At 38.0% G+C, this 24,074-nt stretch overlaps 1 protein-coding gene across 5 annotated transcripts in view; it reads right to left on the bottom strand.

The window, feature by feature from the left end:
* The window catches only part of AKAP6 (A-kinase anchoring protein 6), a 624,611-nt gene that overhangs the window by 149,645 nt on the left and 450,892 nt on the right, over positions 1 to 24,074 (bottom strand). For all 5 annotated transcript variants that reach the window (XM_055097463.1, XM_014347547.3, XM_034937404.3 and 2 more), the window contains one exon: positions 7,094 to 7,242. In XM_055097463.1, the coding sequence (XP_054953438.1) occupies positions 7,094 to 7,242 (149 nt within the window). The remainder of the gene's footprint in view (positions 1 to 7,093; positions 7,243 to 24,074) is intronic.

Raw genomic sequence — 24,074 nt, 5'->3', positions numbered from 1 at the left:
GTGTTGGCCAGGATGGTCTCGATCTCCTGACCTCGTGATCCGCCCGCCTCGGCCTCCCAAAGTGCTGGGATTACAGGCATGAGCCACCGCGCCCGGCCAGACCTCTTCTAATGGCTAAAATCTATGCATCCTTTAAGACAGCTCAGATGTTGCCTCCTCCGCTAAGCCTTCTTGACCCCTTTCAGCTAGGCTGGATTAGGTAGCCCTTCTCAGTACTCCCATAACACTCTATATCTTAAATTTTCCCCTTTCTTAATTAAGTAATTTATTTTTTGAGACATGGTTTCACTCTGTCTCCCAGGTTGGAGTGCAGTGGCATTATCAAAGCTCACTGCAGCCTCAACCTCCTGGGCTCAAGCAATCCTCCTGCCTCAACCTCCTAGGTAGCTGGGACCATAGGTGCAAACCACCATGCCCAGATACTTAAAAAATTTTTTGGTAGGTTTGGTGGGGGGGGGGGGGGTCTTACTATGTTACCAAGGCTGGTCTTGAACTCCTGGGCTCAAATGGTCCTCTTGCTTTGGCCTCCCAAAGTGCTGGGATTACAGGTGTGAGCCACTGTGCCCAGCCCTGCCCATTGTTTTATAAGGATGTATCTAAATGTCTCTCTCTCTCACTACACTGAATACCATGGAGATTAAGTCTTATGTATCTTTTTCATTGCTAGCATCTCATACTACTCTCTGCAACACAGTAGTTGGAAAATAAATATTTCGTTAATGATTTTTATATTATTTATTATATTCTAGGTATTTTAGATATTTTCCTATTATTGCATTTCGTTTCTCAAAAAAAAAACATGAAGTACACTAGGATAATGATTCTCATTTTATAGACTGAGATATCATATCTTGGTGAGGTTAAATGTCCCAGTCAAGGTTCCATAGCTAAAAAGTAGCAGAGAGCTAACTTGAATTCTATTCTTAATTTTTAATCTAGTTTCTCTCTCTCCTCTTAGGAAATTAGACTGCAGTGAATGCATGACTTACCCCTAAAAATAAACATTATTTGTGTAGTTGGAAGCAATCTGAGCAGACTCAATGCAATCTTATATCTAGGATCAGGAGCTTTTTACCTACAGCTTTAAGAGAGAAAATAATAGTCAACTGTACTCCTCAATTCTGTCAATCAAGATACTACCTGGAATTCTCAATGGTGTAGTCTTTATTTTGTAATTCTTGCCTATTACAGCAGGAAAAACTCTAACTGAAATGAAAATGTTCTGCTTACCTATAGTTTTAAAATAAGCATTCCTTAAAGACAATGTTATGTTCACCTGGCAGGGAGGGCATAGTTTACCACAAGGTAAATTCTTGGCTGTCTCAGCCTCTGCTACCCCATAGTTACCACACTGTCCTTAATGTTGGCTGAGGAAGCCAAAACATTTCTGAGCTCCAGTTCAGCTTCCTGGGTTTTTCTACTTGGATGCTTCAGAGACCATGGAAAGAACTATGTCTCAGATACTCTGCTTTTCCTCCCTGTTATTCTTCCTCTGCATTCCCCTCCTCAGTGAATGCCACATCTGTCTCCTAGAGTGCACAAGTCTGAAATACGGAGGTCCATTCTCAAATAGCCCCTCCCTCAACAACCCCATCTACCCAGTAACCAAGGTTTGTCAATGCAGCTTCCTTCTTTCAGTTTCCATTGCTGTTGTCTTAGCTCAGGGACTATTTCTTATTTGAATGACTGGAAGAGCCTCTTATCTGAGCACTGTCTAGCCTAGGCCTAACCAATCTGTTCTCCACACAGTTAGCAGATAATTGTTGCAAACTACCAATCTAGTCATGCTGGGCATCCCTTAGTGATTCTGGCTGTTTGCACACACTGCCCCCTCTGTGAGAAACACCCTTGTTGTCATTTCTGACCCTGGGCCATCCTCCATGACACTTCTTCTGGAAGGTTTTCCTGATTTCCATATACCTATCACCTTTTGTGTCCCACTGCCTCTATGTCCCCAGTGCCTAACACAGCCTGCACTTAATAGGTGCTAAATAAATATTACATGTTGGATGACACCAAAGTCATTTGAATCCAAGTATTCCTGTTTTCTTTCTCTTTGAGCCAATAACTGGGGTATCAGAATGGTTCCTTCTCCCTCACTCTCTTCATCCCATGGACCACTGAGGTTTACTGATACTTTCTGGCTTCAGTCTCCATCTAGTCTCCACATGCTCCATTAACTGTCAACCTAAAAGTCTTTAATGCCCAAAGCGGTGCTTCTCAAACTTCAGCATTAGATTCACCTGGGAGGGGCTGGGTGCGGTGGCTCACTCCTGTAATCTCAGCACTTTGGAGAGCTGAGGTGGGCAAATCACTTGAGGTTAGGAGTTCGAGACTAACCTGGGCAACATGACGAAACCCCGTCTCTACTAAAAATACAAAAATTAGCCGGGCACGGTGGTGTGCACCTGTAATCCCAGATACTTGAGAGACTGAGGGACAAGAATCGCTTGAACCCAAGAGGCGGAGGTTGCGGTGAGCCAAGATCACGCCACTGCACTCCAGCCTGGGCGACAGAGCAAGACTTTGTCTCAAAAACAAAAAAAAAAAAAAAAAAGGAAGAAAAAAGAAAAAAAAAGAATCACCTGGGATGCTTGTTAAACAAAGATTGCTGGTCTCCACCCCTAGACATTCTAGTTCAATAGGTCTGAAGTGGGACCTAGAAATGACATTTCTAACAAATTCCTAGGAGACACTGCTGCTGGTGGTCCAGAGACCATACTTTGAAAACCACTGAAGCAATGGTTCTCAACTGGTGGTGAGCATTAGAACCTAATCACTATCATCTTCTTCTGCCTACTGAATCAAAATTTTCAGTAGGGTCGGGCAGGCTGGCTTTTTTCTGCTTAAAAGCTCCACAGGTCATCCTGATGCACTATCTCGGTTAAGAACCATGAATTCAATGATTAACTTCTGGCTCTGGACTTCACCTTCTTCCAAAGCCTTATTTTTCACACCTCCTCTAACTTCAATCCTCCTCTTCAGTCCTACGAAACAGCAAGCAGTCTGATGATTCCAGACCTTTCCTCCCTTTTAGCCCCAGATCAGTTTTATTTATTCATTCATACATCCATTCATTCACTGGGTACCTAGCACTTGCCAGGCACTGCGCCAGATGCTGGAGAGAGTGCAGTGAACATGAAAGATGCAGCCCTGCCTGCGAGAGCTCATCCTGTTTGCTCTAAGCTCCCTAGCATTCTCTATTTCCCCTTCTCTCTCACTGCGCAGATCAGTATCGGCTTCATGCCACACTCTCTTGCTAGACTGTAAATTCAATGAAGGCAGAGACTGTGGTATGTCTTTGTAGGTGCTCAATATGTGTTTTTCAGGTTAAATTGAAAAGCACTTCTGCCGACCTAGCCCTCTTTCAAAAACCATCTCCAGAGCCCTCTCTCTCTGCTGTCTTTCCTGACCTGCTCTAATTCTACTTGACACAGTCAGAATTGAGCTCTGCCTTCAATGAGCCCTCCCCTCTTCTCTACACATATTTCTAACTTGACACTTAAAATCCTTTATTCCACGCTGTTTACAGAGATCTGGTTCCTCCTACCAAACTGTGCGCTTCTGAAATGTAGGAACGATTTCATTTCCACCATTTTAATCTCTGCACTTCATAGAGCCTGACATATAGAAGGTACTTTAAAATGTTTGTCAAATTCAGCCTGGGCAACATGGTGAAACCTTGTCTCCACTAAAAGTACAAAAAATTAGCTGGGCATGGTGCCCCACCCCAGTAGTCCCAGTGACTCACGAGGCTGAGGTGGGAGAATCACCTGAGCCAAGAAGTTGTGGCTGCAGTGAGCCAAGATCATGCCACTGCACTCCAGTCTGGGCCATGGGAATGAGATCCTATCTCAAAAAAAAAAAAAAAAATTGTCAAATTAATGAATGAGTTAATTTTGTTTTGATTTAAACCTGCTCTGCAATGTTTTGCCCAAACTTCCGTGTGGTTTTAATGAACTCTACTTAAGACTTCCATTTCTCCATAGTAGGAAGATACCTTAGTTCAAATTTCATACAGTATGGAATATGCACAACACCAGATTTGGGGGAAAAGCTTATTAAGAGTCCAGATAAATCCTTACAGAGAGGGCAAAGAGTGAATTTATAGATTACCTTCTGCATTCTTGACCCAGAGTGCTGAGTCGAGGTCTTAGCTCCACTTTAAACTTTCTATCTTTGCCTCTCAGTTCTCTCCTTTACATAGACTGAAGAAAAGACACGGTTTTTAATCTACACTCAGTTCCGACATCAAGAATGATACTACTTAGCAAATTAAACTGAATCTTTGAAATTCATTAGAAAAATAAAGTCAGATAACCTCTCAATAGGAAAAGGTATCTGAAAAAGAGATGGTTATACTTTACAAAATATACAGAAAGTAAGTGTTCTTGATAAACTATGCTCAGAGCATCATGCCATGCACATAGTAGGCCCTCAATGAATATTTATTGGATGAAAAAAAGGCAAATGATAAGTGCTTTCACCTAAATTGAAAAGCACTGACTTTTGCTACTGTTGATGATCACCGGAGACCCACACATTGCAGGTCCCTCCAGGAGCTATGGTTCCACTTTGGGATGCTGGAGCCAGTGCCAACTGTTCCCCACAGGTGAACAAACTCTCTTACTAGAACTCATACAGCCTCACATACGTTCAGGGAAATCTTCCTACCACATATATTCATAACTGCTAACCACACAATTCATAGTTGTATACTATATAAGCTGTGATGTATCACCTTGATACATACCTTTTTGTCAGGCTAAAGAGGTTATATATTCATTTCTAAAAGTTATTTTGGTTACATAAAATTCTCAGAAACTTAAGATCACCATTCAGTGTAGCAGCTCAGTCTTCCCTGGAGTAGTCTTATTCATTTTTCAACTACATTAGTACATATAATCTTTTTAGCATGCTTGTAGGCATGAGAAGGAAATAAAATGATACGAATTGTATCACCAACTTAATTTTCTCTTTAGTGTATTGGATATATGCATGTGGAATGAAGATCCTTGAAAGCCCACACCATTCCCACAATTACTTATTGGAAACAATGTTCATTCTATGTAACAAAAAGAATGATTAATGAAGTTTATGTATCATTGGAGCAGATAATTTTACAAAGCTACTTTCTTAAGGCTTTAGAATTAAGGATTTGACTGTGGGAACAGACAGTTTTAAGGGCAGGACACCCCAGATAACCTCACCCACATGCATTTCTCAAACAATGCTTTTCTGTATGTAAACAGAAAATAGAAAGGAATATATGGTTTTTGTCCTTAGTATTAAATAACTGGCTTTCTTTCAGTGCACTCTTAAATTTCTGCACAATGCACAGCCTTCAGCACCCCAAGGAGCATAAACAAAGGATATCAGGCAAGTTCACCTACTCCCACTTCACAGAACAATGCTTGTTGTTAACTAAGCAATTCCCAGGGCAGATTTATGATTTGTGGAGCCCAGAGTGAGTGCTCAGGTTGGGTCCCTGGAATCTGGGGTCAGAAGCACGTGGTACTGCTCAAACCCCAGGGCTTTTACAAAACATGAAAATGTGACCTAAAGTTTGTGCTTGCATGTACACCAGAGGCTATTTAGGCATTTAGAGAAATTAAAGCACATTAAGGCCTCAAAGCAGTTTATTGTTCATGCTTCAAGATTTAACCTTTTCTTTCTTATTTGCTGCTATGTTTTTCCTCTGGTGAATAAATGACTACTGAATCAAGTAAGGTGAATTGACTACATATATAATATGTCTCGTATTAAAATATACTGATAGAGCAACAAGTTATAGAAATAGGTAAATGTGAAAACTTGAAAACTCCCTTTTCATTTCCTAAACAGAATTATGACTCTCAATTATGACTCTGAATGACTAAGAATACAGGAGTTATTTCCTATATTCTTAGACACTGGGTTTTTACAATAAGAAAGAATTTTTCATCGGTGTACTTAATTTATCCCAAAACTTTATATGAGGATTGTAGTTCCAGTCAGAACTATAAGCACTTTAAAAAAATAAATGCAAACAAGTGCATGAAAAGGCCTCTTTCCTCTTGTCACTTTAAGAAATATTTTGGCTAGAGTTACATCCCATAGGTTTATATAATGTTATTAACATGTAATGTAACTTTGGGGAAGAGTTTCTCCTTTGTGTTGTCTGGTACAAGTCTAAAAGTAAAATAGGTTACTGTTTCCATTTTTATGAGCATAACTATTATCAAATTATTAATACTCTGAAATAATTCAATTTCATCACTACCCTTTTACTCTCTAAAATCACCTATTAAATATTACAATTGGGCTGGAAAAAAGAAAAAAAGAAAATATATATACGCTTTTTAAAAATATACATATATACACATATATATTTAGCTTTGTAAAATTATCTGCTCCAATGATATAAATACACATATATTTAGACAACGTTCACATAATTTTAAAAGTCATTTGGAATTATCTAAATATGTGACTTGACTGTTCAATAGTATGAATAGTTAGTATAATATAAATACAGCTGTATGTCTCAGGCTGAATGAAATTGTTGATGGGTCACTGAAGGTGTTGGGTCCTTTCACATACCATAGATAATGCAAGAGCTAGTCTATTCCAGTTGACTTCATGTGAAGCTAAGTGGCTAGCCCATGGTCTCTAAACAATTATTAAATTTCTACACTATTCAGGAAAATTATGTTCTTCTAAGTTTCCAACATGGTTCTGGTGTTTAAAAGTCCTTAAATAGGCTTTAAAATAAATTGTGAAACCTAAAAAAGAGCAAATACAAGGAAAAAATTTATAAAGAAGACAGATCAATACTAAAGGCACATCGTAGTCACAAAAACACTTATAAAATCACAACGCTGTATTTTAAAAATTAATAATGAGTCAGAAAGTTCTGGGTTAGATGGTAGAGGCTGATGAAATCCACAGTCTTCAATTCTGGCACAAATGGAAAAGAACATTAATGCCTAGTCTACTGAGCTTCTCCTTGTCTGTTTGCTAAAGAGGAAATACCTTCCTAACACCTACCAGTGGAAAATCATTGAAAAAATAGATTAGTGAGAATAAAACAACAAAAAGAATAGTTCCCTACCCATTGCTTCCCACTGAATGAACTTTTGACATATCAGCAAACTCTTCCTTTCGCTTGCTGCTGCTGGTATACTGCTCGCTGTACAGCTTGAGGGACATCTGCTCAACAGCATCTCTTTGTGCTTCCAGGTAGCATAGTTGAACCTCAGCCTGGAAAGAGAAACAAAGAGAAATTGCTGTTTTAATCCAGAAGGAATGCATTTCAAGTGAGGTGTAACAACTCAAAGAATGGGAATTCTTCACATCATTATACTGCTCCTTTTCGAGTTGGATTTAATGGGATCAGCTGGGCATATTACAGAATTATATTTTAGATCTGAATCTTATAAGTTCCTCCTTAAAATATGACCTGAATAAATGAACCCTCAGAAGACTCTGTAAATATCACAAAATATCCCTGAGATCATAATACTGTATGATAAGACTTTACATAAAAATTCTGTGAAATTCCTTAATAATGTTCTTCCTTATGTTGTCACATATGTAGCACTTATTTTTTAAAAATCCCCCTCCAACCCACACATTTGCATGGACACATATTCTAAATATTTTTCTACTATTTTCCCTATGGAGAATAAAAAAGCCTAGTGTTAATTCCAATACCTCTTCAACAATCACAATAGACCTTATTACTTTTTTTGGTTGTCTGTGTTACTGTCTTAATAATGTTAAAGTAATGCAAATAGTGATTTTATTTACATGCAGGTTTGAATTGTTACATCTTTCATACTTAGGGCTCACTGTAGTAAAGGAGAGGTAGTAAGTTCACCATGCTGTTTTCTATCAAACCAAGGCCAAAAGAATGCTGAATAATATTTGGCATGAAACTGTATTGAATAGATGCTTTATTTATTGCAGCTGTTGTGATTCCTGTGGCTTTCAGGTTCCCTAGAACACCAGATGAGACCGAGAATGATATCTTCTCAGGGACATGCTTGGCCATAGTAAAGGGAAAGGAGCAATGCTGAGTTCATGTACATTGTAGACCAAAGGACTCTTCTTTTGTGTGCTTCACTAAATCCAAGCATGTCCATTAACATTTCTGATAAACCTTGAAATCTCTACTTTACAATTTTATTATATATTCTAGGAAGAACATTTCTGGGTCAGCTGTTGAGTAGTCGCCAGAATTCCATAACACATAAGAAGAAAAGTTGGGTCAGATGTGACCTTCTACTCTTAGTATCCACAGCTGACCAAGGCCTTTTGCCTGATCTCTAGTTTTACGCCTCGACTATGGAGAAAAAGTGAATATTATAAAGTGGCAGCTGCTTAAATTCCAAATTAGGACTCTATAAAGGAAATGGGTAGCCTATGAAAAATGAGGTCTTGCAGGCCGGGTGCGGTGATGCATGCCTGCAATCCCAGCACTTTGGGAGGCTGAGGTGGGTGGATCACTTTAGGTCAGGAGTTTGAGACCAGCCTGGCCAACACGGCGAAACCCTGTCTCTACTAAAAATACAAAAATTACCCGGGTGCATGCCTTTAGTCCCAGCTACTTGGGAGGCTGAGGCAGGAGAATCACTTGTACCTGGGAGAAGGAAGTTGCAGTGAGCCAAGATTGCACGACTGCACTTCAGCCTGGGCAACAAAGTGAGACGCTTTCTCAATTTAAAAAAAGAAAAGAAAAAAAGAAAAATGAGGTCTCAAACCATTCTAGCATTCCTATGTTGTTGCTTTTTATAAGTACTTAATTATGAATGCTCTGGTTTGCTGAGAAAGAACTTAAAGAAACACTGCTAAAATAACTATAGTTATATAATTGAAGTTTCAGAAATCAGATCAAAACTGCAATCTATTTGTTGGTTCATGTGAACTGTTCTTGCCCAAACTAATTGACTTGAATAAGAAGACACTCAATTGGATTAAGAACTATGTCAAACACTATAAACAAAGGATAATGTTATATGGAGTACATTCAGCTGGGAGTAGGGGGTATGGCTGGTGGGAAGGCACAAAGAAAATGCTAGATCTAGTGATGTTAGTATCTTTATTGATGATGTGGAAGAGGAGGTATGCAGAATGTTAACAGCACATATAGAAGACTGCCAACTAAGAGGTTTGCAAACATCATGGAACCTGAAAGAATAATAACTACTGATGTAATAATATTTTATTTTTAAAAGGATAAAACTAAATGTAAAGAGTCAACAATCAGAAACACAACAGAAAAAATCTTTTAAAAGAACATACAAATTTTTATGAGAAAATTGAGATTACAGAGATATTGAGCAATAGTCAAAGAACTTAAGAACAATACTCCTCTCAAATGCCACCCCTTTACTTCCACTGCAAAGCCACAAAGTTTAACGAGTATTATACCCACACTAAGTATTCCACTGACACAATTAGAATAATGCATTTATGCCATTAGGTACCAAGGGACATGTTTGATATCTAAGGGTTCCTGTTAGTTTTTAGCCATCCTAAGTCACAAGCTGGACCATGATTCATTCTGGGTAATGACCTCACAAATGTGTGCCGCTGGTCACAAAAACAATCCTAACGAGAGAAGTCAACTTCATCTAGACTCAACACCATTACAGAAAAATAATCTGCATTCATCTCTGTAATTCTCAGCCATTTATGTGTACACAGAGATATACTTCACATATGACAGGGATATGTGAAAAGAAATTCAGAGAACAAAGCTGAGAGTAACTCGAAAAATAGTCACCTTACAAAATGATTGAAATGTTATAATCTATGACTTTTACTGCATAATATCTCACAAGCATTTGTCAAAGGAAACTTCCCTGCACTAACAAGGAGATGAATTAGATGGCCCAGGTCTTTCTTATCCATCTCTATTTCTATTTCTGTTTTCAGTGATTCATTCCCAAATGAGATGATAAAAATAGAACCAAAGTAGTTCCTCCTACTAAGGTTGAATGGCTTTGCCAGTCTAAATCTTTCTGCAGACTATCTTAACTTTTTATCAGACTATATTTTAGTCCAAAGATAAATTTTTAAGAGAAAGAGTTGAAGAAAATTTAGTTCTTTAAAAACAGTAACAATCTCTGGTTAAAAAAAAATTATTAGCATCTATAACAATGGATACTTTAAAAAGTGACTATATTTTACACATGGAAACTTAGCATGATTAAATAATATTTAAGATGCACAATCAAAATACTTTGGCAACTTACTCATTAAATAGGGGGTTGGGGAAGAAGACTCGGTGATGGAATCCCCTCTTCCCTTCTAGGTCACTAAAAGACCCATGATGCCATCAATAGGAGTAGGAATATAGGAAGAGCAATTCAAGTGGATGGGAGAAATCGGCTGGATTTATATGAGTCTATTAATTTAAGGTACTGGTGGGATGCTCAGAATGAGATATTCAGCAAGCAAGTGGAAATATTAGTATTGAAATACAAACCTACAGGCAACGGTTGCCATTAGGAGATGAAGTGTGAATGCCATGGGAGAGAGCTGACAATGAGAAGAGAAAAAAGATCAGTTTTCACTTACTGTAGTCTAGGCCTTCATTACCACTGGCTCACCCAGTATAATGGATTATCAGTCATTCTCCCTCCCAAAATTCATTTTATTTATTGTTCAAGGATCTTTTTGAATGACAGTTGACATCACTGGTGTGTTGTTGTTTGTGGGCTCAATTCTGGGCCACTTTTCTCTATCTATACTCTCTTCCATGGCTTTAAATGCCAACTAAGTAGTAATGCCTTCCAATCCTCTTCTCTAAGCTGCATACTTATATATCCAACCAATCACCTGGCATCGCTACTTGGGTTTCTTTAGACCTTACTATTTAAAACAGAACCCTTCATTCTCATCCTTACCACATCCCCCAAACCTTTCTGTACTCAGGCCTTTAAATAAAATAAAACCTTTCCTTTTAAATAAATGGTACTGTCTATTGCTCATGTCAGAAACCTGAGAGTCATTCTTGACTCTTCCTCTTCTTCATTTCCTTTAGCAGGTTATTCCCTAAGTTGTTGACTCCTCTTCTAAAATGTCTCTGCAGTCTCCTTCTCCAATCTGCACTGCTTCCAGCCTAGTCCAAGCTTTCACAATCTTTCACCTGCAGTACAGCAAATATCTTCTAACATGTATCTCCCTTCGCTCATTCTTAGACCTCTAATCTCTTCTCTTATAGTGGCCAAAGTAGTCTTTATAAAACATGAGCTGGTTTTAGACTGCATTCAGACCTAAAAAACAAAATTCTCCCCATGGCCTAGGATATTTGGTTCCTGCTGACCTTAGGCCACGTTTCCTACCAGTCTCCCTCTTGATCACCATGCCCCTGTCATCCTTGCCTTATTTCAACACTTTAAATATTCTAGTTCTTTAAACAGTCCTTTCTTGCCTCAGGACCTTTGCACGTATTGTTCCCTTTCACTGGAACATTGTCTTGCTAATGTCTTCTCATCTTTCCAGCTCTCAGCTGACATGCTGCTTTTCAGAGAGGCCTTGCCTAACTTATCAAAAGTAGATCCACTCTATTTTTCCTCTATTTCATATCCAGATTAATTTCCTTCATAACACATATCAAAATTTAAAATTCTTGCATTTGCTGGTTTACATTTTTTTCTGTCTCTTTTTCTAGACTCCAAACTCCATACAGGATTGTTTCTGTCTCCTTTGCCATTTTGCATTCCCAGTACCCTGGCAATATCTGGAACATGACAGGGGCTCAGTAAATAATTGCTCAGTGGATGAGTTGTACATTCTTGCATTCATCCATTTATTATTATTATTTTGAGATGGAGTCTCACTCTACTGCCCAAGCTGGAGTGCAGTGGCACAATCTTGGCTCACTGCAACCTCCACCTCCCAGGTTCAAGCGAATCTCCTACCTCAGCCTCCCAAGTAGCTGGGATTACAGGTGCCTGCTGCCACACCCAGCTAATTTTTGTATTTTTAGTAGAGATGGGGTTTCACCATGTTGGCCAGGCTGGTCTTGAACTCCTGGGCTCAGATGATCCACCTGCCTCAGCCTCCCAAAGTGCTGGGATTACAGGCATAAGCCACCACACCCAGCCACATTCATCCATTTATTACTCATATGTTTACTGAGACTTTCTCATATCTCAAGAACTGTACTAAGAACTGTGGGAACAAGGAAGAAGAAAACTTAGTTACTTCTCCTGAGGCACCGCAGTGTGGTAGAAGAGAGAGCCATGCCATCAGATAACTACAAGTGTCCAAGTGAAATTATTGTAGGGAAGGATGAGAAATAAAAATAATTTATTGTTTAAAGGTGGGGGTTGGGGGTAGGGAGCAAAGGCTTGACAGAAGTGGCATTGGAGCCAAAACTGAGATAATGGGTCTGACCTTGTCAGGTGAAGAAACAGACAGATATCTTCATAGACAGAGTAACTCATTTGTTCAGGGGCGCAGAGTTGTGAAAGGATGTGGCATGTTCAGAGAATGGTGGCTGGAGCTTTGGGGCATTTGGATATAGAGGCTAAAGTGGATAGACGATGGAGGATGCCAGGTTAGAAAATTTGTATGCTATCTTGGCCACAGTGAAGTGCCAGCGGAAGCTATTGTCATTTCTGTGATGGCCTTAATCTTCCTCTATCTCTCTTTTTCTGTCATGACAAGATAGTCGCCTAATGGATTAGTCCAAATATGCTGGTATAGCTCCTACTGGCTGGTGTACTTGGAGAAAGTTGCATCAAGAAGTTGAATCAGCAGTTCCTATCAGGCTGGATGCCCACTATACCAAATAGTGGGAATGCCTAAGAGATTCTAGTAACTAGTACCTCTGGTAAACTTTTAACATAATATTATGGACTGAATTATGTCCCCTCACCCCCAAATTCCTATGTTGAAGCCCTAACCCCCAATGTGACTATATTTGGAGATAGAATCTTTAAGAAGGCAATAAAGGTTAAATGAGGTCACAAGGGTGGGGGGTCCCAATCCAATAGAATTGGTGTCCTTATAAGAAGAGGAGGAGATACCAGAAGTGTGCATGCACAGAGGAACAGCCATATGAGAACACAGCAAGAAGGCGGCCATCTGTGAGCCAAGGAGAGAGGCTTCACCTGAAATCAAACCTGCAGACACCTCAATCTTGGACTTCCAGCCTCCAGAACTGTGAGAAATAATTTCTGCTGTTTAGCCACCCAGTCTGTGGTATTTTGTTATGGCAGCCTAATCATGTTAGAAATGCTGCCTTCTCATCTGAGATTTAATACAATTGCTTTGCTACTTATCAATAATAGCATGTTTCCCCCCTTTATTTTGTATGCATTTAGCACCTAAATCACTAGAGATACTCCTTTTCAAATTCAGACTACAAATTAATACTTAATAATTTAATAAGGACACAAAATGCCAGTTTGCTAAAATATTTTATGGAAATTTGGCTCGGTATGTGGTGACCCAAATTCAATGCCTGGATCATTACTCAGTCATATACTTCCCTCTGATCTTGTGTGTGTAACTAATAATAATATAGCGTATAACACATTTGGGGGAGGAAATTTCAGTCAATCTAATCATCTCGAAGGATTAAACACATAAGCACTTTTATAATCACATATAGACCTAATGCTTTATCTTTATCCTAAAAAGCAATTTTTAGTTTGCATTTTGCTAATTTGACTGATTTATCACTTCACGTCCCAGAATTCTTTGTTGGGTTAAGCATCCTGAAAATATTAAAATCAATTTTACTTTTTCTTAACTCATACCATTGTAGATCTCCCTGTTCACTCACACTAGACTTCGTAGTTCTCACCACCTCTACTACTGCCTATCTGCATCTGGGTCCACGTCCTCTGCTATTCCTTCTGTTTCTACAGAAGCTGTCCATATTTCTAAGGCTAATCCCTTGCATTTTGGTACCAGACTTCCCTGACCTACACAAAGATGATCACCCCCCAAAATTGCCTTTCTTTCCTGCATCAAGTTTTTTCTTCTCTACTGTATTATTCCTATTGCACATTAGCCCAAAAAATGCTGTTGTTTTTCCAATGGTAAAAAAAAAAAAATAGTAAAAGAAAAATAATCCATTGCCGCCAATCTATCTTCTAGTCATTTTTCCATTTCTCTGTTCTCCATTATAGCAAAACCATTTTTACTTGAATTGTTTATACTTGCTGTTTACAACATACCTCCTCTTTCTCTCTTGAACACACCCCAATCAGATTTTGGTCCACATTCTTCATGCAGTGGTCAGTCCTTGGTCCTCAACCTAGTCTAGCCTGCTTCAGCAGGGCTGGTGGGTGTGCTCTCGGGGCATTTGCTTGTGTTTGCACGACAGCTCAGTCCCTCACTTCTCTCAAGTCTTTGCTGAAATAACCTCTTGCATCCAAGTCTTCCCTGACCTGCTACTTAAAACTACAACTCACCCCCACCCCTAGAAATCCCTATCCTCTTTCCTACATACTTATCACATGTAGCTGAACATGTTACTTTTTTTTATATCGTCCATCTTCCCTCAGTGAATTGAAAGCTCCATGAGGGCAGGAGGTTTTGTTTATGTGTTTACTGCTTTATCCCTAGCACCCAGCACAGCATATGTGATAAGACACTCAATACAAATTGAATAAATTTTACTGAGTTTGAACATCTAAAATGATTTCAAATGTACAAAGAAATAAAACAGTTAGTTTGAAGGCTGAAGCCTCAGCTTCATTTTAAAAATTGTTGGCTTTATTCTCCCTTAAGAAGGAGACTTTTTTTCTTTGACAGAAAATAAAATAATTGAAATATAGAACTTGTTTACTATTCTTCCTAGGAAAAAAAAAAGAAGAAAAAAAAAGCTTCTTTAATTCATGAGCCATTTGGGCTTTTGGAGGAGACACCAACAATGGCAGAGTTTGTATTTGGAAGAGTCCACACTAGCTCAAGATCACAGGGATCCTTCAATATAATGGGAGGAAACCCTACTTTTTTGGTAATAATTTTGTTACTTGGGGACATTTTCCTTCTTTTACTACACAATCTTTTTTACCTTCAATGCAGTATATCTGAGCACCTGTCTTTTCCTTTGCTTCCTTACAAAAATACTTACTATGTTTCCCTTCTTTCCTCCTAACAGTATCCCCTTTAGCAACTAGTCCAGAATGCTTCCTTCTTCTGGAAAGACCTTCAGGTCTCAAGACCCTCATGGACCCTCCCAAGGACTTCCAGGGTTGATTAGAATCTACACTTGGTGATATGGTTTGGCTGTGTCCCCACCTAAATCTCATCTTGAATTGTAGTTCCCATAATCCCCATGTGTCATGGGAGGGACCCAGTGGGATGTAATTTAATCCTGGGGGCATTTACCCTCCTGCTATTCTTGTGATAGTTTTCACGAGATCTGACGGTTTTATAAGGGGCTTTTTTTTTTTTTTTGAGACAGAGTCTCACTCTGTCACTCAGGCCGCTGTACAGTGGCAAGATCTTGGCTCACTGCAACCTCCGCCTCCTGGGATCAAGCGATTCTCCTGCCTCAGCCTCCCCAGTAGCTGGGATTACAGGCACCCGCCACCATACCCAGCTAAGTTTTGTATTTTTAATAGAGACAGGATTTCACCATGTTGGCCAGGCTGGTCTCAAACTCCTGACCTCAAGTGATCTGCCCATCTCAGCCTCCCAAACTGCTGGGATTACAGGGGTGAGCCACCATGCCCACCTACGTTTTTCCCTTTTGCTCGGCACTTCTTCATACTGCCACCATGTGAAGAAGGATGTGTTTACTTTCCTTTCTGCCATGATTGTAAGTTTCCTGAGGCCTCCCCAGCCATGCAGAACTGTGAGTCAATTAAACCTCTTTCCTTCATAAATTATTCAGTCTTGGGTATGTCTATTAGCAGCGTGAGAATGGATGAATACACTTGGAAATATCTACTCTTTTGTTTGGCAGAGTGCCCATACTCATTCCAGGATTTAGAATTATTACCTTTCCACTGCTTTTTTCTAAGATCATGTTAATTTTGTGTGTTGTTGCTTTTGTTGTCATTGTGGGTGGTTCATAATTTCCTAAAATAACTCACCTTATTCTAAGTGCACTTCCTTTGTCCAGAAACAAACTCTCTACAGGCATTTATTCACATACCATGATTAGCTACATTCTGGCTGAATACAAATAACATTTGGTATTACAATGAATGAGAATCTCATGTTGTTCTTCTAGTCCTGCATGGATGCCAAAGCTTCCTTCTACAGAATCAGAGCAGGGAGTCACAGGACTAAAGGAGCAATGTATTTATTTGGAGTAAAGTTGATTCAGGCCCTTCATTTATTCATTCAACAAATACATCTTGAGTGTCTCTTAGGGGTAAGACATTGTGCATGATACAAACAAATCTGGGTCAGACACAGTATCAACCCTCAGGGAATGTATAACCTAGAATCACAGAAAAACTATACTACATAATAGTAGCTCAAATATTCATTCAAGGGTAAGACCAATATTATACTTCAAAGATATTGCCAAAGAAAGACTTACTAAGTTTGTTGGAATGTTATTTTAATTATTGTATAAGAGAGTTCTAAAAGTATTAAAAAATGTAAATATCTTCCCTTGTCAAAAATTAAGTATATATCAAAAATTTAATAATATCAAAGTTATTTCAATATTATTATTCAGCAAAGACCACTGCATATACTAATCTTTGTACGTTAGGATATAAAACTAATCATAAAACTGATCATAAAACTATTATCAGAAGACTAATCATAATCACAAAACTAATTATAAAACTGATCATATTGGCAGTTCCAAAAAAACCTAGCCTTAGGTTCTCAAGGTTTATTTATAAATCTCATGTCTAATAAAGTCAGAACAACTGCAAAAGATAAATTATTTAAGTAAAAAATAATACATTACTTTAAAAATTCATTTTTATTTCTATTGACCTGTTGTTTGCAAATTATTAGAAACATTCACTATAATGTTTAGGAAATTCAATTTTAAAGCTGTTTCCTCAATGATATTTGTTAAATGGTAAACATTTAAACACAAAGTTGAGAAATTAACATTAACACCATTTCCATTATTTCTTCTTTTTGTGCATAAAGAAAAACATCCTTTCCTCCATTTTAATGACAGATGAGATGTTTATTAAAAATAACAGCAACAAAACACCTCCACCTAACAAACATGAAGAACAAATATATCAAACAAACATATCAAACTATTGCATTTGTGAAGAGCTTTTATCTACTACCACCCTCTCCTTTTTGTAATGCATGTAGTTAAAAATCATTAAAAATTCAGCATTTTTATGTCATGAGCTAGGGTGGGAAGGGAGTGCAATTATACTGTGTGGACTGAAGACGATGATTAGAATTTTTGATGTCACTCCATTACTGTTTCCTTAGCAAATCTCTGCACAATGACATAGGCATCCTCTGTTTATATTCTATGGCAGCATCCTTACTCCCATCTTCTAAATTCCTCTACAGCAAATCCTTATTTACTTTCTGGTAGAAACTAAACATCAAAGATGTATAATAGGAAGATACAATCTTAGTTTCTCTTGCCCTGTAGAACTGGCACTTCCTTCCTAAGTACAATTATGCTGGCAAACACTGCTATTAACTCTATGACTGCAAGACATGCACACTAGTTCCTTTGAAATTCTATAAAATAGTTGTCCTTAAATGGTGATAGAGAGAAAAGAATGAAGCAGGAACAACAAGAATTACTTTACATACTAATAATAACAATTTAGTTATCAAAACAGAACCAAACAAGTGTGCCTTTATACTGTTCTTTTAAAAATTTAGCCTCCTAGGGTTCTAATAATCAGGACCTATGGTTCAGGAATGCACAGTAGCACTCAGCTCAGTGCCTATATCCTCATTTCAAAGAGAATCATTCAAACCGACACCCACCCTGTCAAGAATCTCGACTTTGAGCTGCTAATGTAGAATAAAAATCAATATAAATTTTGATCATTTGATGAATATTTACTTCTTTCTTTAGTGTTTGGGGATTTAGAATTGAAAAGTGCTGAATCAAGTCATTTTATTTTTTTGTGTTTGTGCCAACACCAATTTGCTACCCTCCAGAAAGTTCCTGAACAAGATGTCTCAGGTGGCATGCATGTTGGTTTTTCCTGTCAATCATAACAGTGTGTCAGTAGGGAACCATAATCATTTCCCTTTCATACTCTTAGTGTTCCAAAAAGGAATATTTTGATTACTTCCTTGGAAAAGGTAAACTTTCTCATTTAGACACACGATTGTAAACCTGGGTGTCTGTTGTTTTTGGCATTCATCTGAGCCTAAATTGATACAATCTATTAAAAGTTAAACACTCCATTTTAGGCTCCAAGGGTCATGCACAATAAACAGAATTTACAAATGGGTTCCTCTACAAGCAAATTTCAGTATTACCCTCAAAACAAAGAGCTTTTATAGAAGCTGCTATATTTCTCCATGCATTTTCTGAAAAATAACAAGAAAATATAAACTGACTGCTCATATAGCAGAAAGACATCACAATAAAAAGACTTCACTTTTTATTATAAATGAAAAGAAAATGCACTATAGACAAATGACATTAGAAAAGTTTAGCAATTAAAATATGATTCCTGTGTAAGGCTAGTTACATGAGTAGAGGAGCATACCACCATTTTCATTATAATTTGATATCTGTAGCAAAAGATTACTATTCTTACAAAATAATTCCATAGTGATTTTTTAAATGATGGTCTTTTCCAATTTGAAAAAAAGCCTAAATTAATTGCAAGCACCAAAAATGTAAGATATCCTCATAAAAAAATCTTATATATGACATAGTGGCATAAGACTCTATATTAATGATGCATTTTTGATGGTTCCTTATAAATTAAATAAAAATGACAGCAGCTGCCTTTCTCAAGAATGATATACCCCTGGACAATCACTAGATATTATGTAGACAGATGTTTTAAATAAAATAAAGTATTTAGATGGCTAGATATGAAGGCAATTATAGGATGTCTTTGTTAAATTACATTTTTCATTTTTGTGAGAGGGGAAAAAAAGAATTGTCCTGGAAACAGTACCAACAGGAAATGATCCTATATCTAAAACAGCTGGAGACTGTAACTAATATAAATTTACTTGGAAAAAAAAATGCTGTGTGCCTCTGGAGATATGCAGTAACATGCCATAAAAACAGATGAGAATATAAAAATATTTAAAAAGGAGAAAATACATTTTATCGAGATATTATATTGAGATGTGAGCCACTGATAAATGACAAATATATAAAGATGAAGAAAAGACAGAAAAATCAGATTAGCCATTTTAAAACTTATAATAGATATTTTATTTAAAACTATATTTGTAGAAAATATCAAAAATATTTTTCTTAGCAAAACCCTTTGCTTTTTAACATATTGGCTATTAATCAGTTTACTGAAGTCATAATAATAATGTAAGGGCAAATAATTGTGTTTACTTAAAATTCTAATGGAAGCAGAAGATGCATACTATGAGTAAGTTAAGGGCCTTAAATGTTAGATAAGAATATTCTAGTAATTCTCAAAGTCATATGTAACAGCCTCCACACAAAGGCTCTCCACTACATGTGTCCATCTCCACCTAGCCCCATTCTTGTTAGCTGTTGAATTGGAAAGATATCTGATATACTAATTCATACCAAATATACACAGGCATTAACATCTTGTAGTGTTATGATATATACTGGTTTTCATCCAGAGCTCCTGGCTTCTAACTCCCGTAGCCATTCCTTGGTTATAATGCTGGGTGTGTTAGGCCTCAGGGGCAGCCTCTGACTTTCTGCTCTGCTTTCACCTGCCCTAAGGCAGGACTCTAATGTTCGCCTGGCTTTCTGATTGTGAGTCTTAAGACTCTCCTATGAGAGGGTCCCACCCTATACTGCGGGGGAATGAATGCTGACATCATGAAGATTCCATAAAACCCCAAGAGGACAGAGTTCAGTGAATTTCCAGATAGCTGAACACATGGAGGTTACTGGAGGGTGACACGCCCAGGAAGAGCATGGGAGCCCTGTGCCCCTTACCCTATTTCTCGCCCTATGCATCTCTTCATCTGTATCCTTTACAATATCCTTTATAATAAATCAGTAAATGTAAATAAGTGTTTCCCTGAGCTCTGTGAGCTGCTCCAGCATATTAATCCAACCCAAAGAGGGGGTCATGGGAACCCCAACTTGAAGCCAAAAGTTTGGCACTTTGATTAGAATTTCTGGAGGGCCGAACTTTCGACTGGTGTGTTGGGGGATGGGGGAAGTCTTGGGGACTGAGCCATCAATCTGTGGGATATGACACTGTCTCTGGGTAGATAATGTTGGAACTGAATTAGAGGGCACTCAGTTGGTGTCCACTGCTTGGTGTATGGGGAGAACTCTCCCCACCCCCAAATATGGTCACAGAAGTCTTCTGTATTGATGATTATTGTGGTGTGAGAGTAGAGGAAAATCACAGTTCAAGTTTTCTCTACACATATCTTAACATAGAACATCTCCAAGTACATGAATTTCAATATTCTTCACTTAAAGATTGAAATGCATTAATCTACAAGACACTTTTAAGAAAAGCTATGGGTGGAAATCTATTTGCACAGCAGGGGTGAGGAGAGCATGAAAAAGTACCTCCAAGTCTTGAGTGTTTACCTCTCTTATCTATGCCTGAGACTCATCCTGGTCCAGTTCCTAGGGGTCTGGATCTCAGACAGGAGTAGACCATGTGAAGCTGAGACTTCCTATGGGGCCCTAATTTGCACAGTCAGAGATCACAGAGCTTCAGAAGCTGGTGTATGCATGTCAGCTGGAGAGAAGACCCAATAAAGGAACACAGCGTGAACGGAATAAAGGCAGAATGGAAGAGGAAGGTGAAAAGAGCATGCGTGTATGATGAATGTGAATAACAATTATCACAAATATACCCATAGAACCCAAAAAGGAATGTTCTTAAACAAAATTGTGACTTAAAATTCTTTTGTAGGCTGACACTGCAGTAATATTTTCAAAAGTAAAACTCTAGAACCTAAATTAAAACTCAAAAAACATAACCAATATTCTTCAGTTTTCTCTACAAGTTCATCACATGTTAAAGGAAGCTACAGTATTTTCTGGTAGATCTGTGACAAAGCCACACACAAGCACACACACAAGCATGCACACACATACACACAACTCTACAACAATGATTCCCATGAATTTGTATCCTCTTTATCACTGTATAGATTGATCATCACTGCTGCTTAGACCTTGTAAAGCTTGACTTATTGCTTAGCTGTTCCTGAAAATTCTCAATACCTCTTTGCTATTATATTCAGAGGAGACTTAAAAAATACAAATATACATTTTTTTTCCTCTTCAATGTCATGGTTCCTATCCACTAGGCATATTGATATTCTAAGTAAGAGACAGGTTAAGCAAAATGATATCCTCCTGCTTTATCTCACTTTTGCTTATCTCAGTTATTATTTTTTTTCTGCTCCTTCTTTATTTTTGGGCTAGAGTGAAAACTCTTCCAAGCCAAAAGACTAATTATAAAAAGGTTCCATAACATTGATATTGTCCAAAGCAGACACATTTCAACAAAAATTGCTCCATTTATTATACTATTTCCCCCCCTTATGTAGGAAGACAACACAATGGTAGGTATTAGATGCTATGCTCAAAATCTATTTAAAGGAAAGATCTGACCTCAGCCTCAACCAGTGTGTTGCAGACATACCTCTCCTTGGGTATCTGAGTCTTCCAGGACTTGCCTTCTTTGGCCTTTGCTGTCCATCACTCCAGCCTCCTCCCTAGCTGCTCTTGCCTTTGCCCACACACAGATTCTCAGATTCTTTCCATTTTAATTCCTTGAATGAACCTAGCTCCTTCCCACCTTGGACACGTTGTTTCTTCTGCCTGGAATTCTCCTCCTATCTTCTTCATGTGGCTAGCACCTATATATGCTTTAAGTTTCAGTTTAAGTGTTACTTCCCATGGTGATCTGTCCCTCTAATATAAAACATATCTCTCTTCACCTTATAGTACTCAGGACTTCTCTGTCCTATTAGATTTTAGGCTCCCCAAGAGTATGATATGAACCAGATTTCTTTTGACATCACCCACAGATTCCTGACCCACAGCAGACACTCAATAAGTATGTACTGAAAGAATGAGTGAGGCAAGGAGGGGGTCTGATATGGCTTATTTCCATCTAGGAAGAGCTGAAGATGCTATTTTTAAAATCCTTTTAAAAGGGAAGGCAGGGAAAGTATAAGGTGAGCCTGGGATATCTTCTTGTACTAGAAAACAAAGAAGCATTCCTTGACTAATAGGGATCTGTCAAAAGGACACAAGTGTCATATGAAGAGGCTCCCTTTTGGCAAATGTGGGAAATATAAGCACTAAAAAAGAAGAATTATTGTAATTGATTGTTGTATATTGAACAAATAAAAATCAATTAGCCTATAATTATACTCAAAAGAGAAAAAAACATGCCGCCATTGAGGGTGACAATTACACTAACTTCTTACCACCAAAACTGGTAAATAACGAGAAAAGCATTTCACTTGCTTTTTAAAAGAGGAGCTATAGCTCATCTGATGTCGGTAAGAGAAAGTCTACAGGAAAAAATGCCAAGTAAAAATGTGGGAGAAATAATAGAATTAGGATACCATCATTTTACAACCCCTAAAGAAAGAATTGATTCTAGCAAGAATCATCAATGTGTTCTAAAACTCTTAAGCAAATATCTGACGGAAAACTGAACATTCACAGAATGCCCAAGCATTATCCTACAGATTACCTGCTAATTATAAAGAAAATCTCGTCTATAGAAAGAGGTACTGTGTCTGGCCATCACCACATTAGCATCACAAACAGTGGATAGCCTGGCATAATGGGATGCCATTTGAAGTACACATGACAAAAATGTTTAATCTGAATCCAAACAAGCCTCTGGACCACATTTCTAGTTTGTAGGGAATAGTGAGTAGAGGAAAAAGTTAAGAGACACACCACGAGGAGACAATCAGACAAATCTAGAACATGAAACATTCTGATGATTCATCTGGTTTCTTCAGACTGGTATTTAACAACTGCTAGGACCTCAGTTTGAGTGAGGTTCTGAGATAGAATGAAATGTGTCAGAATAAAAGACAACAGTGAGAAATGAAGTCATGTTTTATATTGGCAATCTGCTACTTCACAGCTTGAGAATCAGTCCTAAGAGAGAAGTGTATTTTTTTAAAATGACAAACATTCTACTGTTAGTCAGAATCCCATGCCCAAAATGAACCTCTCTGCCATTTTACAGGATATTTAAAGAGAACTATAAAATTTTATATTTTACATAATTATTTATATTTTATAGTTTCATTCCAAATAATCTATTATACTATGAAAGAAGTATTGATTTTGTCCTTTTATTTGCAAGAGTATGCAAATTAACAGATTCATTGGCTGTGGTAATCCTGGGTTCACCTACTTCAGTTCACTGTTCACTAGGTACCTAGATAAATGCTTAAATCATCATTGAGAGTAATATTCTGCTTGATCAGGAATCACTCGGTAATAGGATATTGATACTTTGATAATAACATTTATACTTTCATGACTTGTGATTTCATGTATATTATCTCATTTGCTAATCCCAACAACCTTGTGCTAAGCACAGGTAGATCAGGTGTCATTATCCCCATTTAGCAGATGCAGAAGCCAGAGGTCAAATAAATTAGTTTGTCCAAAGTCACATAGATAATGAGAAGAAGAACCAGGGGTTTCTGGCTCCAACTCCAGTGCTTTTCTACTAACCATCCTAGGTATTGCCTCTAACCAGTAGTCCTGAAACCATGATTTCCAGTCTCTAGCTAGTCCCTGACTGAGGCTGCCAGCACAGACATGGACAACTAAAAGAGCCGGGGTATGGCATCAAGTCTACTGAGTAAGGTATGTACCTGGGTCACTTTCTGCAAGGCCCAATGTACTTGTCTTATGAGTCTTGGACTTAATCAAAACTCTCTGCTCCCACTGCCTCCAGGAATGACACTGATTCTGCACCTTTGGCAGTGTGCACAATCGTGCATTCCTTGTCTGC

Source organism: Pan paniscus, chromosome 15, assembly GCF_029289425.2.
Source record: "Pan paniscus chromosome 15, NHGRI_mPanPan1-v2.0_pri, whole genome shotgun sequence".
Lineage (NCBI taxonomy): Eukaryota > Metazoa > Chordata > Mammalia > Primates > Hominidae > Pan > Pan paniscus.
Note: the sequence above shows the minus strand (reverse complement) of the source record. Positions and strands in the feature narration are given on the sequence as shown.